The sequence below is a fragment of the Enhydra lutris genome, unplaced genomic scaffold (assembly GCF_002288905.1).
Source record: "Enhydra lutris kenyoni isolate GAN:26980312 unplaced genomic scaffold, ASM228890v2 scaffoldscaffold40, whole genome shotgun sequence".
NCBI lineage: Eukaryota > Metazoa > Chordata > Mammalia > Carnivora > Mustelidae > Enhydra > Enhydra lutris.
Window position 1 is genome coordinate 6,280,123 of NW_019154124.1, and position 19,510 is coordinate 6,299,632.

General features: G+C 38.7%; 1 protein-coding gene across 2 annotated transcripts in view; it reads left to right on the forward strand.

The window, feature by feature from the left end:
• LOC111155307 (F-box and leucine rich repeat protein 13) overlaps positions 1-19,510 on the forward strand; it is a 224,886-nt gene that overhangs the window by 114,459 nt on the left and 90,917 nt on the right. For both annotated transcript variants that reach the window (XM_022515450.1, XM_022515449.1), the window contains exons 10-12: positions 13,409-13,507; positions 14,048-14,165; positions 14,274-14,436. In XM_022515450.1, the coding sequence (XP_022371158.1) occupies positions 13,409-13,507; positions 14,048-14,165; positions 14,274-14,436 (380 nt within the window). The remainder of the gene's footprint in view (positions 1-13,408; positions 13,508-14,047; positions 14,166-14,273; positions 14,437-19,510) is intronic.

Sequence of the window (19,510 nt, forward strand, 5' to 3'; positions counted from 1 at the left end):
TAAATTGACTGTCCCAATCCTAATGACATTTTTATGATTTAGAAAACACATCAACGTGATTTCTCTGGGGAAGCTAATGCTGGGGCCCTCCGTCCTTACTCCTTATATTTACCTACATAATTTATTTTCATAACAGCACTATTATTAAGGTACACTACTAGAGAGGCAGGAGATCAACATTCAAAACTAGAATGGGTTTCTATCCTGATAAGTCCTCTTTCTTTCTCAGAAATTAGCAGTGAGTATTTAAGTCGTCTTTATGATTTATATGAGTGTATATAGGTATATAACACTATATATAGAGAAGTAATAAATGTTTACAGAAGTAATATGCATGTAGATGATATATATACAGACACATATATACAATATATATCTCCAAACCAATCCTCAAATTTTAGACTCATATCTTTAAAAAAATCCCAGCTCTAAAAAACAACTCCTCGCTCTACCTTCAGCCTTCCCCATGTCACTTAAGGACAGTTCCCTGTTTATAGTCGCTTAGGCCAAAAACCTTGGAGTCATCTGTTACATATTGAATTGTAACCCCCCAGATTCACATATTGAAGTACCAATTCCTAGAACCTCCTTACTTGGAAATAGATTGTTCCAGATGTAATTAGCTAAGATGAAATCATTAGCATGGGCCCTAATCCAAGATGAATGATGTCCTTAATAAAAATGGGACATTTGGACACAGATAAATGCATACAGAAGAGTGCCACATGAACATGAGAATAGCCATCTACAAGCCAAGAAGAGAGGCCTGGACCATTTCCTTCCCTCACATTAGAGGAGGGAAGGAGCCAACCCTGCTGACACCTTGATCTTGGAATGTTAGCCTCCAGAACTGTAGGACAACACATTTCTGTTGTTTCAGCTACCCAGTTTGTGGTACTATGTTACAGCAGACCTAGCAAACCAGTATGTTATCTTGGACCTTCTCGTTCTCTTCACACCCCACACGCACTCTTTAGGAAGGCCAGCTGGCTGGGACTCCAGAACTCCCTAGGATCTGACCGTTTGTCATTACCTCCGCAGCTACCACCCCAGCCCGGGTCATCATCTCTTGCCTGCGTTATTACGATGGCCCCTAACGGGTCTCTCTGCTTTCACCTCCGCCTCCTACAAGTCTACTCTCAACTCAGCATTGAGAGTGATCCTTTGAAAACCCAAGCCAGGGGCGCCTGGGTGGCTCAGTGGGTTGAAGCCTCTGCCTTCGGCTCAGGTCATGGTCTCAGGGTCCTGGGATCGAGCCCCGCATCGGGCTCTCTGCTCAGCAGGGAGCCTGCTTCCTCCTCTCTCTCTGCCTGCCTCTCTGCCTACTTGTGATCTCTATCAAATAAATAAAATCTTTAAAAAAAAAAAAATAAAATAAAACCCAAGCCAATGTCCTTCCTCTACTCAAGTACCTGGCAAGGCATCCCGTTCACTCAATAAAAGAAAAACTTCAGAAGAACATTTGAGACCTATGTAATCTGTCTTCTGCTGCTACTGACCATTTACCAACTCTGCTCTGGTCACACTGGCTTCCTTGCGGCTGCTCTCAGCACAAGAGCTCTTGCCTCAGGGGGTTTGGCGCTGCCATTCTCCTTGCCTGGAATCCTCCTCCTGCAGCTATCTGTGTGGCTAACTTCCTCACCTTCTTTAAGTCTTGGCTCAAAAGTCCCCCAATGATGAATCAGTAAATCGATAGAAAAGTATCAGCTAAAATGCGCCAAAGATATCTACATTAGTTCCCTGTTAATTTTTGTGCTCTCCAAAAGTTCTTGTTTCTTTCAAAATCTCAAAATAGAAAATCTGGGTAGGATGAAGAGTTTTAATTGAGAGGACAAAGCTTTCCTAGCTGTCCATGGGAAAGTCCCAATGAGGAGGCCAGTGATTCCTGGTTAGGCTTTCCCTTTATCCTTTGCTCTGTTTGTGTGTAACTCCAGGGATTCTCCTGTTGATATTATCTTTGGGTGGCCACTTCTCCTAAGATTTATGTATCATGTAGCAGTGGGTTACAGCACTGTGTAGGAAACCAAGCGTAGAACGACCACAGCTATGCTGAGAAGGAAGGCTAGGGCTGTAGCCAATCTTAGGCTGAAATCCAAGTGCCTAGAAAATCAACAACTCTGAACATGGAGTGAAAGAAGGAGCCAGATGAAGGCCAAGGTTCCAATGGATATGTTCGGATTGAAGAGAGTTAAACCAGTGAGAGAGCCTGCGCTAGGAGCCTCTGCCTCTGTGGTTCCCTGTTCTTCACTTCCAGCCTCAGTTGTTTTACTAGGCTCACCTTTTGCCCTTAGACACCCTCATACCGACCCTTTCTCCCATTCATCAGGTTAACTTTTACATATTCTTGAGGCTTTGTTCAATCACAACCGTCTCTAGGAAGCTCTCACCAACCCCTCATTTCCCCCGACCCAAGCTAGGTTACGATCCTTCCTGTGTATTCTTCTATCATTGTACTTTCGCTGAGCATTCTCCACTCATTCAGTGGTCTGCTTATCTGTCTGCTGTTCTCCCCATTGCGGGCTCCCTGATGGCCAGGACGGTGCCTTCTTTATCTGTGTTATCTGTATCCTTAGCACATAATACAGTACCTTGCATGTAGTAAGACTGTGAGCAATGTTTGATGAATAAAAAAATAAATGAATGAACAAAAGAAACAGCAGTGAATTTCAGGGCACAGCCTGCCAGGTGCGTTAGGTGAAAGCTCAGGAGGTCTGTTGAGCCACTAAGAAGTTGACAACTTGCCAGAGCAAAGTCTCAGAGTCTTTTCTTGGTAAGGGCGCAGTTTGATATTTCTTTAGATTTAGGGGAAGAAAAGAGCCTAGGAGGGGCGCCTGGGTGACTCAGTGGGTTAAAGCCTCTGCCTTCGGCTCAGGTTATGATCCCAGGATCCTGGGATCGAGTACCGCATCGGGCTCTCTGCTCAGCAGGGAGCCTGCTTCCTCCTCTCTCTCTGCCTGCCTCTCTGCCTACTTGTGATCTCTGTCTGTCAACTAAATAAATAAAATCTTTAAAAAAAAAAAAAAAAGAAAAGAGCCTAAGAAACTATGAAATACTACAATGAAAGTGCTTTCTTCATCAACTATTTTTCAGTCACTAGACACAAGTCAACAAAAATGAAAAGGGACAGTATCCCAGAAATGTTCAAATGACTCAATGCAATAATAATTGGTTTATCAGTAGTTCTTGTACTGTTAAATCTCTCTCTGGGACCCACGAATCTTAAAAGTAGGCTGTGCAAACTGCAAATGGGGAGATTCCAAGGTCATTTCAGTTATCTCTAGGCTACACAAATTCCAACCTCCCCTTCCAGAGAGGCGAAGATCATGGAAGGTCTTACTTGTTCACTCCTGGGGATTGCAGTGGACGTGGGCGAAAGCCACAGAGTCATGCCCAGGAATGAACGTACTAGCCAAATAGAATGGAGATTGCATAAGCAAAGCAAGAGTAGAAAGCAGTTTCTCTTTTTTTCTCTCTCTCATACAGCAAAAGGCAGTGGGATGGTAAAAGGAGCCCTGACCTGAAGTGGGGAGACCTGGGATCTAATCCTTGCTATGCTACTAACCACTTGTACAACTCTGGACAGTTACTTGATTTTTCTGCCTCAGTTCCCTTGTCTATAGAATGGCTAGTTTGGGCTACATGATCTCGTGAGATCCTTTTCAGCTTTCGAATTCTGTCTGTGCTTCTGTGTGGAAGTCTGGTCCTTGGCACAGAACTGGGAGTGGAGGTACAGATTTGCTAGGCTATCAGTAAGGGGTAATTGGAATAATAAGAATTGTGCAACCAGCTAAACCAGGTGCAAATAAGATTATGCACCAAAACAAACTGGCAACAGTTAAATTCAAAATTATAAATCATTTATATTTGTTGGATTGGATTTTCCTTTATGCTGTATTTTAATGGATGGTGATAATAACTGCTATCATTTGCTGGGTACTGACTAGATGCTAGGTGTTGAGGTAAGTGTTTTACATTCATTATCTCATTTAATCTTTATAAAAAACTAGATGAGGTGGGTGTTATCATTCCCATTTGAGAGATGTGGAAACTGAAAAATGGTGTTCTGGTAAACATTTAACAACTGGCAGGGAGCAGGAAAAGCCCTGATTTTCAATGACTGCTGATTTCCATGGTGTAATTATTTTCACCATTAATTATTTCAAGTTATCAATGAGAAGTCACTAAAGAGAAAGTTGGAAGAGAGGTGCAGTAGTACACCATTATGTAAAGTTTTCACTATACAGATGCAATAAACATAACCATCCTCTAGAGCACAGATAATAGTAACATGTAATAAAATAATTAGGAAGTGACGAGCTTGAGTATCACTACCTTTGTTAATATAACTTATTTAATTTTAAATTTATATGATTAATTTTTAATCTGTGTTTTGTTTTGAAGATTGATTTAGTTATTTGAGAGAGAGAAAGAGAGCCCAAGAGAGACGCAAACTCCCCGCTGAGAGAGAGGCTCATCTCACAACCCTGAGATCATGAGCCAAAACCAAGAGTCGGATGCTTAACCCGAATGAGCCGACCAGGCGCCTCTAAGCTAATCCTAAAATTTAACAATTTGCTCTTGCAAGCTTGTGTAAACTGGCCCCACATACCACTGAAAATGATGCTAAGACAGAGTAACTTGCCCGAGTTCATTCAAAAAATGTCTGGGCCGAGATTAGAACTTTGACCTTAACTAATTCTGAAGAGCAGGCTCTATACCAATAGACTTTCATTTATTTGTATAACTGTAAAGTTCTATATTCTGCCTATGGTAAAAAAAAAGTTGTATTATTCTTTCTGAAAAAATTATGTGGTCGTCAGTGTCATTAATAAGAAGGAGGTCTGGTGGAAAAGCAGTCATGAATCAGAAAAGTCACAGTACAATTTCTGCTTTTCTAGGTCAGGTCTTGTGCCTCAGTTTCCCTATTAAAGGAATGCTTTCTGTCTTTTCTGAATCATACTTCAAACTGCATTGGGGGAAAAATAAAATTCATGAAAATCATTTTATATTTCTTGTAGATAGAACTCATATAAATTTAAATGGATATTATAATATTAGTCTGACTATAACTTTATGATAGCCCTATTGAAAATAAAAATAAAGAAATACAACAAACACCTACTATTAGCTTCCATAGCTTCATGCAATCTCTTTGTAGGCAAACTGTATAAGGATGTTTATTACATTAAGCAGTACAAAATGAAACATCTGGCAATAATTTTTAGATCTTGAAGAATCAGATGGCAAAATGAGTCTCAGGGGACTAAGATCCTGTTTCACACTCCTGAAAAAAGGTTTCAAAAAAATTTTAGTGTTCTCTGAAAAAGATTTGTTTATTCTCTGTTCCCTATCTTACAACGTGACTTATATACAGAATTTTATAAACTCTTTACAAAACTCTACTTAGACCTTTGGACCTAGGTGAAGCCCGTGGTTAGAACTCTAGCTATAAAGCCATCATCTAGCTCAGTAATTCTAGATAAGCCAAGTAGCTCCGTGGTTGATTGTATTGTAGTAAGAATGTATTACAGTTATGATTCTCTTGGTCAAAGAGGAGATAAACATCCATTATAGTACAGGAGAAGCTGTGAGTGATTTGGCCACTGGGTGAGGAAAAGAACAGGATTGTGTACTCTAAACAGGAAAGATAAAGTTTAAGAAGGGTCAAGCCTGCCTCTGCAGATCACAGCTCTGCGTTGTTGTGCAATGAGTGCACAGAGCTGGCACGCCATGCTTGCTTTCCTGGCATCTGTAGCCTTCACTGGTCTTGTATTCTAATTCCTCACTCACACTGGAAAATGAAATTTTCCTTTTTGTGACTGGCTGTCCAATGGTTTTAGATAAATATGGCAATCTCTCACAAATGACCATATTGACTACCTCCTCCCTCTGCCTTTGGAACTATTAATTCTAATTTACATTCTACAAACAATTTATTCAACAACTACTTGGTCTACTAGCAAATAGTTGTTATATCATACTCTGCTCTAAGCACCTGTGTTGTACTGTTAAAGGACGTGATGGATTAGATGCTGTCTGTGTTCCTTGGCAGGAATATCAGACATGTGCATAAGTAATTATTATACAAGTCAGAAGATATAAAACTCAAACTGAGGGCAATGGTGTTTGGTGCTCTGGGATCTAAGAGGAAGAAACAGTTCTACCTGAAGTGATCAGGGAGGGTACCTAGGAGAAGTGCGTTGGCAAATGCAGAGGAAGGGAAGCCATGAAGAATATATAGACTGGAAAGTATGGGATCATCAAAGGGATAATAACTAGGCCTCTCTTCCTCTCACCAGAGAGGACACAATATTTGAAAGCCTGTCAAGAACTTTAGCACAGACCCTGGGAAGAGTTGCTATTTTAGAAGCCTGTGGCACATTTGAATGCAATGAAACAAAATGTTCCATGTTTTGCGAAAAATCTTTGTCTTTCTCTCCAACAATCCATTCTACTTGTTAAGCCAGCCTTCTCTGAGGTCACCAGGAGGTCATGAAGGATATATGGATATGACTAAAGTCATCACATTATCCATTAGTCATTGGTGACAATGTTGCTTGAATGAGAGAAACAGCTGGAAATGGTACAGGAACACAGCTTGGGCAATGTCTACCTAAGATAGATATCTCTAGCTGTCCCAGAGGGTCTGGCCCTACATATATCTCTTTTCTGTGTTGCTGAGCTAACTGGTTTTGAGACAATGTTGTAAAGAAGAAGTGGAAAGTGGAAGCTTGGTAATATGTTATTCTCTCTGAGATAAGTTGCTTCCTTCTTTTTTTACCACCTTGGACCCGTAAAGAGTGATCTGAGCTAGTCCTTGGTGCTCAACACTTCGGTTTTCATTTTGTATGGCTCACTGACAACTCATTTCCTTCACAGATAGCTCTGTCCTGTCCTGCTCATGGGTTCAGACCCACCCAGAGACAGCTGGAGAGAACTTCCTATGATCTTCCCTGTCCCCATCAGCAGCAGTAGCTGTCTGCTGGGACTTGAGATTGGAACAGGATTGGCAAAGCCAACTTCCCCAACTTCCTAACCAATGAGAGTTGGACCAGCAAAGAGCAGAGGGGCAGGGCTCTGGTTGGTGTCCAGACTAAGGCCACTTAACAACTAAATAAAGAGGGATTAGATCCCAAGTTCTGTAAGAATACTAAACAGAAAATGCAAAGGTATCAGCTGTGGCAAGGCCTGCCTTTTAACATGGTAAAGTATTCTGCTTTTTCCCTAAGAGAGGAATTTTTAATTTCAGGCTTATACTACCATTATTTCAGTGAAGAGAAAGGACAACTCATAGTTGGTCAGCCTCAAAGATTCTGGCATGAATATTTGAGTCATAAATTATTAGCCAAGCATCTTTTTGGATATTGTAAAATAAACCATGTAGAGAACTAAGCACTCCATGCCAAGGCAAAACTAAAAAGCTCTTCTTAGAGGTTTTCCCCACCCCTTTTCTGGATACAGTCTTATTGGTTGATAGCACCAAGTGTTTGGCTGCGTTGCAAGGAATCACTCAGCTGTGGCTGATTACTGCTATAATTTTTTCCCTTGTTCAGAAAATCTTGTCAAAAATAAGTTTCCAAGACAGCAAGAGAGAAAAAAGTTTTTTTCTTTCTTTCTTCCTTTCTTCTTTTCTCCCTCCCTCTTCCTCCCTCTCTCTCTCTCTCTCTTTTTTTCTTCCTTCCTCCCTTCCTCCCTCCCTCCCTTTCTTTCTTTCTTTTTTTAGGGGAAGCCATTATTTGAAATACTAGTGGTAGGGTAGTGGCCCAGGGTCTGAGATAAAGGGGAAGAATTTGTAAGTATTGTTAAAAAAAAAATACAACTATTCCCATCCCTGGAATTGTGTGTCATATGGGGATAGGTGGCCTCTAGCCTTGGCTCTGCCATAGACAGGGAGACTCAGGACCATTTGTTCATTCATCCAGCACTTAGGGAACACTCACTCTGTCTGACACTGTCCAGCACTGGGACAATCACAGTACTTCTTGGCATATATATGTTTGCAATGTGAGGGATGCACTAGAATGATCTCTCGAGGCCCTCTACCTCTGGTTCTTGAATCTTTACTTCTCGGAGGGAGCACAGTATACCCAGAAGAATAGTAATAGGAAAACTAGTATCCAGTATCACATGCCAGGCACTGTGCTAACTAACCACTTCTACACTTTACCCCATTGTTTTCCCAAATAGTTCAAAAAAAAAAAAAAAAAAAAAAAGAGAAAGAGAGAGAGAGAGGATTATCATACCCATTTTACAGATGAGAAAACTAAGGGTCAGGGAGGTTGAGCTGCCTTTGGTTTCAAGGGAGAAAGAAGCAGAACCAGAGTCAAATCTAGCTCTGTCGACTCTAAGCCCAGTGTTCTTCCCCCCTCCAATCTCCAGATTTTAAGTGTTCATTCTTCTCCCCTGGACTTTTCTCTGGGAATACTTGTGGAAAACTTAGAAGAATCCATGACAGGACAATACCAAATACCTCATTCTTGCCTTATGGGTCTTCAATTAGCTTTCCCTCACTCCTTACCTACTAAACTTTTCCTATTCAGCCCAAGGGTGATCTTGCCTCTTTATCCAAGCCCAGTGTTCCCACTGCTTTGCTTTCGCCTGTGCTTTACCTTCGACCTGGAATTGTTTGCAGTTCTGTCTGTAGCCAAATTTTTCCAGACTGTATTTGTCTTACTCCTAATTTTAATTCATTTAGGCCCAAATAGTTGTCCAACACAGTAAGAAATTTAAAAAAGAGTATAAGGTCATCTCTTTGGGGGTCTTAAGACATGCAGATTATAGGAAAGAGTTATGACTAAAATAAAGACTTTAGACTTGTAAGGGAAAGAGAAGGAAAGTAGCTGGAGTCATTGGAACTTGAGAAATAGTTAAAGTTTGTGTAGATGAAAAGAGAAAGAGGCAAAGGGAAGTACAAGGTCAGACAAAGAGCAGAGAGGTCCACTGAGTACTGGAGAAGTCAGATGTCTTTCTGGCTAGGTTTAAAGACTGATGACAGCTGGGACGGGACAGTTGAAATGGAGGTTACTGTTGAAGAATGTTAATCCGAAGGAACCCTTGGTTAAGAGTTTCAACGTCTGTGTTCTTGCTCTTTCACTCTGTAATCCGGGGGAAATCAATCAAGGGACCTGAGTGTTTCCTCATGTCCTGGAGGCTACCTCAATGTACAGGAGAAGTCCAAGCCCCTTCAAATAGCCTGCCTCTTCTGCTGTTCCCACCTCCAGCCATGTTGTAGTATGTCATCACGTGTGAGCAGTCACTTAGGAGCTGAGACATCCGTAACATCGGATGATCCCATTCACTCTGTGAGAACTCTAACAGTGCTGAAAATGATTTCTCACAAAGCTATACAAGTTAAATAATATTCATACACCTGCACTCAAAAATGGAACGTTTCCCCTACTAATTTAGTTATTTAACTTTGAAAAACTGAAATTCCTTAGGTAACTATTTGGGATTGGAACTCTAAAGGCTTGAGGCTTTCTGTTTTAACTTCACAATGTGAGGCAACAATAAGATCTTAAAGCTTTCTTTTTAGTTATGCCTGTGGTTCAGGTACTTAGCGGTGCTAGTTAGGGTGGATAATCTCAAAGATGCTGATATGGATAAAAAAATGCATCCAGGCAAGTTCAAATGATTGGCCAAAACCAAGCAGGCAAGAGCAAACGCATCAGCTATGACTCTCAAATGTCCAAAGTCCCCAAGGAAGCTGTGATGGTTAATTTTATGTGTCAACTTGAACGGCCCATGGGGTGCCCAGCCATTTGATTAAACATTATTCCAGGTTTGTCTGTGAGGGTGTTTCTGGATGAAGTTAACTTTTAAATTGGTGAACTGAGTAAAGTAGACTACCCTCCCCAGTGTGGGTGGGCCTCATCTAGTCTGTTGAGGCCTAAGTAGAACAAAGGGCTGAGAAAATTGAGAGTCCTTATATATAAGTCTCTGTGCACAGCTTTATTTCTTTAGGATAATTCTGTCTAATTCCTGGGCTAAAACAGATACCCTGTTCAGACATTAGAAACATATTTCCCAAAAACTCTTTAGAAAAAATGGTTCTGGTATTTCAGTCTGTTCCGGCTGCTGTAGAAAAATGCCAGAGACTGGATGGATTATAAAAAACATCTATTTATTTCTCCTAGTTCTGGCGGCTGGGAAGTCCAGATCATGGCACTGACAGATTCAGTGTCTATTGAGAGTCTGCTTCCTGGTTCGCCTTCCTGGTGTCACCTGCTGGAAGGGGAGAGCGAACTCTCTGGGGACTCTTTTATAAGGGTACTAATCCCATTCACGAAGGCAGAGTCCAAAATTACCTCTGAAAGGACCTACATCCTAATAACATCACCTTGAGGGTTTAGGATTTCCATATATGAATTTTGCAGGGACACAAATATTCAGACCTCAGCACCACATTTATTTCTCCCTGAGGGAGGGCTTGGCTTCTGCAGCCACCCCAGATTGCATGCTCAGCCCTGCTCTCAAGGTCTTCCTCTGGCCTTTGACTTGGTGCTCACTTTGTCAGTGTCTGCTGGGCAGCCAAAAACCTATTTACACACATGGCTCTCATAATTCATTCATACATTCTTCCATTTACTTATGTAATAATATTATCTGCTCATTGACACTATAGGTACCCTGCTGGGAGCTGGGGGTACAGGGGATTTAGTTCAACAACTAATTGTAACATTAATTTAACTATAGTTATGATACTTACATGATGCTATAAGTGTATAATAAGAACCTGGCCTCATCTAAGGCTCGGGGACACTTTCTGACCAGGTGGCATTGAGCTGAGCCCTGGTTGTTCTGAGGATCGGGCACTCAGTTCCCTAATTTTTGGCTAGTCCTTTTTATATAGGTGGAGGCTGTAATGACAGAAGCTTGGAAGTCACCTTCAGTGACAGATGGGACACAGGAAGCCTCCAAAGGTCTCCTAAGAGGTCCATTATAGCTGCTATTGCTTGTCCTCCTTGTCATGCTGTTGTGAAGCTGACGTTGCGGGGGTGTTGCCTCTGCTGTCTGTTCCTGGGTGGACTCTCGGTTCCCCATTACTGAGTCTAAATACCATCTGATTTCCCATTCATGACTATTTGTTACAGAAAATGAAACCTAACTAAATTATTTTAAGATAATTCATCATAGGCAAATGCATTTGATCCTTTGATCAGTCAGTATTTTGAACATTCTCCACAACTGCTGCTTCTGTTAATGTGGATAATGATAGTTGAAAGAAAAATCAATCCTACAGAACTTCAGTCCTCAAACAGTGTGGTATTGGTATAAGACAGACCTATAAACCAATGAAATAGAATTGAGAGACCAGAAATGAACCTATATTTTTATGGCCAATTGATTTTCAACAAGGGTGCTAGGACCACTCAATGGGGGAAGGAACACTCTCTTAAACAATTTGGTGCTAGGGCAACTGGATATCTGCATGCCAAAAAAATGAAGTTGGATTCCAACCTCATACTGTATACAAAAATTAACTCAAAATGCACCAATGACTTAAATGTAAGAGCTAAAATAGTAAAACTTAGATGAAAACACTGAAGGTAAATCTTCATGACTTTAGATTTGGCAATGGATTCTCAGATATGACACCAAAACCATAAGCAACAAAAGAAAAAAAAAACATAAATTAGGCTTCATCAAAATAAAAACTTGTGCATCAAAGAACATTATTTAAAAAGTGAAAAGACAATCTAAAGAATGGGAGAAAATATTCACAAATCATATACCTAAGGGTCTAGTATCCAGAATGTATAAAGAACTCTTACAAATTAAGAACTGAAAGACAAATAACCTAATTAAAAATAGGCAAAGGGTTTTGATTTGTATAACTCTGATGTGAGGACGTGGAGATGCAACATGGGGGGTTAAGGGGGTAGGAGAAGAATAAATGAAACAAGATGGGATTGGGAGGGAGACAAACCATAAGTGACTCTTAATCTCACAAAACAGACTGAGGGTTGCTGGGGGGGAGGGGGATTGGGAGAGGGGGGTGGGGTTATGGACATTGGGGAGGGTATGTGCTATGTGCTGTGAAATGTGTAAACCTGGCGATTCACAGACCTATACCCCTGGGGATAAAAATATATTATATGTTTATAAAAAATAAAAAATTAAAAAAAAATAGGCAAAGGGCTTGGATAGACATTTCCCCAAAGAAGATACGCAAGTGACTGATAAACGCACGAAAAGATGCTCAATAGCATTAGTCATTAAGGAGATGCAAATCAAGGTCACAATAAGGTACCACTTCAAACCCATGAGGAAATATTTTTAAAGGAAAATATGGGAAAATGAAAAATAATGCTGGCAAAGATGTAGAGAAGTGGAAATACTCATAGATTGCTGGTGGGATGTAAAATGGTGCAAGCACTGTAAAAAAAACATTTTGGTGGTTCCCTAAAAAGTTAAACACAAAATTACCAGATTGTCCAGCAATTCCACTCCTAGATACCTAGATATACTTAAATAAACAGATGTATTTTCATGTTCATAGTAGCGCTATTCAAATATCCAGAAAATGTTAACAACCCAAATATTCAGCAATAGATGAATGGCTGAATAAAATGTGATCTATTCATTCAGCAGAATATTATTCAGCCACAGGAGTGCCTAGGTGGCTCAGTCAGTTAAGCGCCTGCCTTTGGCTCTCAGGTCAAGATCTTGGGGTCCTGGGATCGAGCCCAGTGTCAGACTTCCTGCTCAGAGAAGAGTATGCCTCTCCCTCTCCCTCTGCTTTCGTTCCCTCCCCTCTGCTCATGCTCTCAGTCTCTCTCTCTCAAATGAATAAATAAAAAAACATTTTTAAAAAAGAATATTATTCAGCCATAAAAATGAACAAGGTACTGACTGATACATGATGCTACACGATGGATGAACCTCAAAAACATTATGCCGAGTGGAAGAAAGGAGACACGAAAGGCCATATATTGTGTAATTCCACTCACATGAAATATTTAGAATAGGTAAATCCACAGATAGTGATTGATGGGGGCTGTGAGAAGGGGAGTGTAAGGAGCAATGGCTTAATAGATTCAGTTTCCTTTTAGAGTGATAAAAATGCTTTGGGACTAGATGGAGGTTGTAGTTGCATAAGATTATGAATGGCTAATGGCCCATTCAAGTGATTTGGTGTTATGTGAATTTTGCCTCAATAAAAAAATAAACAATAAGTTAACTAGACTTGTTATGATCATTACACAATATATACATACAAGAAATTAAGTAGTAAAGAAATCAAGACCAGATTCTTTCCCTCTTAGGTCTGCCTGTTTTATGGTTCCAATTTTTAAAATACAGTAGCAAAATCATGACATACCTTCGGTTATTACTTCTTTAGTGTTTTATTAGATGTCAAGCTAATAAGTTCTTCCATCATTTTCATCTACTCTGTACAATTCAGATTTCAGTCCAGGGCTTCAGGAACATTGCAAACAGCTGCACTGGAATTATGCATCTGACCATCAACGACATGCCGACGCTAACGGACAACTGTGTAAAAGTAGGTAGTTGCAGAGTATGTTTTCTTCTCAGCCCTAATAGATGGGGCACATTGTTTAGTGGCTTGAATTGCTGAAAAATATGAATGGGATTTTCATTAGTTTTATAGTAAGAAAATCATTAAAAAATTTACACACACACACACACATGCACACACATTTAAACATTTGAATCTTTACATACCCTAAAAAACTGTTTCCCAATTAGGGATATTTTTGTTTCAGAAGTCATGCAGCCTAAGCATAAACTTTAACTTTAGTTCTACGTGTCAAACTTCTAAATGCAGTGATTTTTTTGAGCATTCCATTTTCTCATGTTTTCCCCCACCTTTGTAACATGATATAAATCTGATTCCTCTCCATTACTCAAATGTAAGTGTACTCAAATATATTGAATAAAGATACCATTGTCTTTGAAATTAGGAAAATTTCAGTTAATATGTCTCCTTCTGAAAATATTGGGAAAAATAAATAATCTCATTACTTTGCTAAGCCTGTTCTATACAGCGTGGTAAATTTAATCATCTTTTTTTCTTCTAAAGGCTTTAGTTGAAAAGTGCCCTCGTATTACATCAATAGTTTTCATTGGTGCTCCTCATATCTCCGACTGTGCTTTTAAAGCTCTTTCTACTTGTAAGCTCAGAAAGATCCGATTTGAAGGTCTGTGATATTAAAAATGGGGTTCAGCATTAATGTTTACTTTTACCCCTGGGGCATTACAAATACAATATTTGTCTTCTGTTTTTTGTTTTTTGTTTTTTTAAACAGGAAATAAAAGGATTACTGATGCATGCTTCAAATTTATAGACAAGAATTATCCAAATATCAATCACATTTACATGGCAGACTGCAAAAGAATAACAAATGGGAGCCTTAAGTCACTTTCACCTTTGAAGCAACTGACTGTGTTGAATTTGGCAAATTGTATAAGGTAAATAAATAGTCATTCAGTTATATATTCAAGAGATAGTGATTATCTAAAATGTGTGAGACCCTCTCCTCAGGAGTCCAAGTACAGGGAAGTGCAGAGTTCTGCGGTAACACAAGGAAGGGGCACCCATGTAGAAACATGGACTCTTATAAGAGTAAATGAGTTCACAGGAACACTATGGGCTACTCTTTCTAATGAGGGTTCTCATGGCTAATTCTGTTAACAGGCCTTTTCCCAAATGGGCATTGTTAGTTGCTCAGGAGAAACCAATCTTACTGAAGGGTTCCCTCTGGGTACGTTTGGTTAGATTTGTCCTCTGTGTAGAGTCCCTAACAGATGGACAGATGACAAGTTCTTAATGAAACCCTTTCTTCAGCTGGGCATTGGGCTTCTATCCTGGTATTCTCAAATGGGCAAGGATCAAATTTGTTTTTTAAAGATGTTATTTATTTATTCAAGAGAGAGAGGGAACGCATGAGCAGAAGGGAGGCAGAGGGAAAGGGAGAAGTACACTCTCTGCTGAGCAGGGAGGCCAATGTGGGGCTTGATCCCAAGAAGCAGAGATCATGACCTGAGCCAAACGCAGATGATTAACCAACTGAGCCACCTAGGTACCCCAGGAAAGCATTTTCTATTTAGGCCTCTAGGATTCCTTAGAATAAGAATAATTAAAAATTGTTACATGTATGAAGATATGAGTCACCATATTTTTTTTTTAATTCAAAAAGTATTTATACACCACCAAGAATATGACATATTAATAAGGGTTCAGCCTGGTTAAACATTCAGCTACCACGTGGCAGGTACTTTTTAGGCGCAATGACTTAAAAAAACCCAGTATGTGCACCAAAGCTTATACATCCCAATGGCAGACATTTAAATATAAATCACCAATCGTGTATTAATGAAGATAACAGTCAATGTTGGCAAATGAGATTGGCACACTTTATACATGATCTTGCTGTTCTACAGTCTTTCTGGAAAGCCACTGGCAATATGCATCACAATCTTTATTTTTTTTTAAAGATTTTATTTATTTATTTGACAGAGAGAGAGATCCCAAGTAGGCAGAGAGGCAGGCAGAGAGAGAGGGGGAAGCAGGCTCCCCGCCAAGCAAAGAGCCCATCGCGGGGCTCAAGAAAGAGTCACCAGAAACAGGAAAATAAATTTGACCTCCAAATAATTCAGATATTGGAGTTGTCAAACATAAGATATTAAGCAAATATGTATGAAATGTTTGAAGAAATTAATGAAATCAGAAATATGAGCAGACAACAAAATATGAGAAAATAACTAGATTTATTTAGAAAAAAACTTTTGGGAATAAAAAAATATAATATAGTTATTGAAATAAAGAAATCCAATGGATTGCCAATCAGCAGATTAGAACTCACTGAGGAGAGAACTACAGAGATGGAAGATAATCTCTTCCATGACAGCAGAGTAAAACAAAACAAAACAAAACAAAACAAAACAAAAAAACCCCCAGAATATGAAAGAGCATATCATAGGGTAAAAAGACAGAGAAGTCTTAGTATCAGAGTTTCAGATTAGATTTTAAAAATTAATCTATAAAAGACAAGCCTCAAGCAGTACCTTTGAGAGTCAGAGAATATATTTTTTCCTCAACCACACAATAATCCCTTTTAAAATGGGCTGTGCATGAAGTTTTTGTTGTTGTTGTTGTTTGTTTGTTTTTGTTTTTTTGGGGTTTTTTGTGCATGAAGTTTGAAAGCAAGTTTCAACAACTTTCAAATGATTGGTATCAACAACTATATTCTCTCACTACAAGGTTATTAAATTAGGAATCAGTTATGAAAAGGTAAATTAAAAATATATATATGATTAAAAGTAAAAAAGTTCAAGGGTATCAGAATCACTTGAGGAGCTGAATAAACCTACATATGCCCAAGCCCTACTACAGAGCTCCTGAATCTGAATATTTAGAAATGGAACCCCAGCTTCTGTATATATATATATTTTAAACATAGATGCTTTTGATGCACAGACAGATTTGGGATTAACTACACTAACCATTTAACTGGGACATTACCTGAATAATCCTTTTCTGTTGACTTTTGATGCTCCCTGGATTACAATATAAAATTACATATATGAGTCTACATGAATACACACACACACATACACACACGGATGTGTATATATATGTCTGTTTTCAGACTACCTTTTGTGTTTCATTCACTTATCTGTCTTCTGTCTAATCTTATACAGGGGTGATTGGGTGGCTCAGTCCGTTAAGTGTCTGCCTTCAGCTCAGGTCATGATTTCAGGGTCTTGGGATCAAGCCCCACATCTGATTTCCTGCTCAGCAGGGGACCTGCTTCTTCAACTCTCTCCCTCTGCCTGCTGCTCCCTCTACTTGTGCTTTCTCTCTGTCAAATAAATAAAAATCTTAAAAAAAAAATCATAAAGTATTTTATCTGTAAAATGGGGAAAATAAGAGTATCTACTCAGAACTGTTATGAGGATCAAATATGTTAATTCATGTAATATGCTTAGAATAGTGTCTGGCACATAATAAGCACTCAATAAATTTATAAATTAATTAATAATAAGCACTCAATAAATAAATGTTATTATTGTTTTGTAATGTTTTAATATCTAATGGAATTAGACTTTCCTTAGTAAGTTAGATATTTTTTGCCAGTTTATTCTTCCATATGAACTTTAGAAACTTTTTTTTTTTTAAATAATCTATGCCCATAAATCTTTCACCTTTTAAATAATCTATTCCCCGTGTGGGGTTTGAATTCATGACCATGAGATCAAGAGTCACATGCACTGGGGCACCTGGGTGGCTCAGTGGGTTAAAGCCTCTGCCTTCGACTCAGGTCATGATCCCAGGGTCCTGGGATCCAGCCCCACATTGGCCTCTCTGCTCAGTGGGGAGCCTGCTTCCTCCTCTCTCTGCTTGCTTCTCTGCCTACTTGTGATCTCTGTCAAATAAATAAATAAAAATTTTTAAAAAAAGAGTCACACGCAGTAACCACTGAGTCAGCCAGGTGCCCCTCCAAACGAACTTTAGAACAATTCGGTCACATTTCAGAAAAAATCCTATTGAGATTTAATTGAAATTGTATTAAATATATAAATTAATTTGGGAAAAATATACAGTTTTATAATAGTTATTTGATTTTGTCTTTACCTAAGAATTATTTATTGAAGATGTATTCAAATTCCCAAATTATATGCAACTAATGAATTGTTGAACACCATGTAAAAAACTATTGATGTATTATATTGCTGGCTAACTGAATATAATAAATAAATAAATAAATAAATAAATAAATAAAATGCTAAAAAAAAATTCCCAAGTAGTTTATGGCTAATTATCACTTTGTAAATAATTTTCAGTTTTATGATATCATGGTACAAAAAGATGGCTTGACAATTTCTATCTTTTGGAATTGAGAGTTTTTTATTTAGGGGTAAAGCAGATGGGGAAGATGATGATTATATTGTTTAGTGTGTTGGGTACCTTTAAATATTGCATGGAACTTAAACTGAATTAGTTATATTATTCTAATTTTTATGCCTCTTTTTTGTTTGTTAAAAGCTCAGTATAACAAAAAAACTGTATCTTGATTATGTTCTTTTTGAATTTCTATTTTCATTTTATTTTATATTTATGCTACCTTATATGTTGCATAAAAATTCATAGCTAAAGTTAACAAAACAGACTGACCTTGGTTTTCTCCTCTGTAACAGAAAATATATTTACAATTGTACAATATTACAATTGTACAATATTACAATTCTGTTACAAATTATACAATATTACAATTCTGTTACAAAGGAGAAAACCTTGGTTTTCTCCTCTGTAACAAAATATATTTACAATTGTACAATATTACAATTGAAAATATATTTATAATTATATTATTACTGTTTATATTATTACATTTATTATATATATTATTCTTATATTATTATATGTTTGGTATTTCTTTTGTGGCTGAGAAATCCAGAGGTCAGCCTGATCTTTTTTTTTTTTAGTAACACACACACACACATTTTTTAAAATTTTTTATTTTTAAATTTCTTTTCAGTGTACCAGAATTCATTGTTTATGCACCACACTGAGTGCTCCATACAAAACGTGCCCTCCATAATACCCACCACCAGGCTCACCCAACTTCCCACGCTCCGCCCCTTCAAAACCCTCAGATTGTTTTTCAGAATCCACAGTCTCTCATGGTTCATCTCCCCCTCCAATTTCCCTCAACTCCCTTCTCCTCTCCATCTCCTCATGTCCTCTGTGTTATTTCTTATGCTCCACAAATAAGTGAAACCATATGATAATTGATTCTCTCTGCTTGACTTATTTCACTCAGCATAATCTCTTCCAGTCCTGTCCATGTTGATACAAAAGTTGGGTATTCATCCTTTCTGATGGAGGCATAATACTCCATAGTGTATATGGACCACATCTTCCTTATCCATTCGTCCGTTGAAGGGCATCTTGGTTCTTTCCGCAGTTTGGCGACCATGGCCATTGTTACTATGAACATTGGGGTACAGATGGCCCTTCTTTTCACTACATCTGTATTTTTGGGGTAAATACCCAGCAGTGCAATTGCAGAGTCATAGGGAAGCTCTATTTTTAATTTCTTAAGGAATCTCCACACTGTTTCCAAAGTGGCTGCACCAAATTGCATTCCCACCCACAGTGTAAGAGCGTTCCCTTTTCTCCACATCCTCTCCAACACACGTTGTTTCCTGTCTTGTTAATTTTGGCCATTCTAACTGGTGTAAGGTGGTATCTCAATGTGGTTTTGACTTGAATCTCCTTGATGGCTAGTGATGATGAACATTTTTTCATGTGTCTGATAGACATTTGTATGTCTTCAATGGAGAAGTGTCTGTTCATGTCTTCTGCTCATTTTTTTTTTAAATTTTATTTTTAAATCTTATTTTTTATAAACATATAATATATTTTTATCCCCAGGGGTACAGGTCTGTGAATTGCCAGGTTTACACACTTCACAGCACTCACCATAGCACGTACCCTCCCCAATGTCCATAATCCCACCCCGCCTCCCAACCCCCCTCC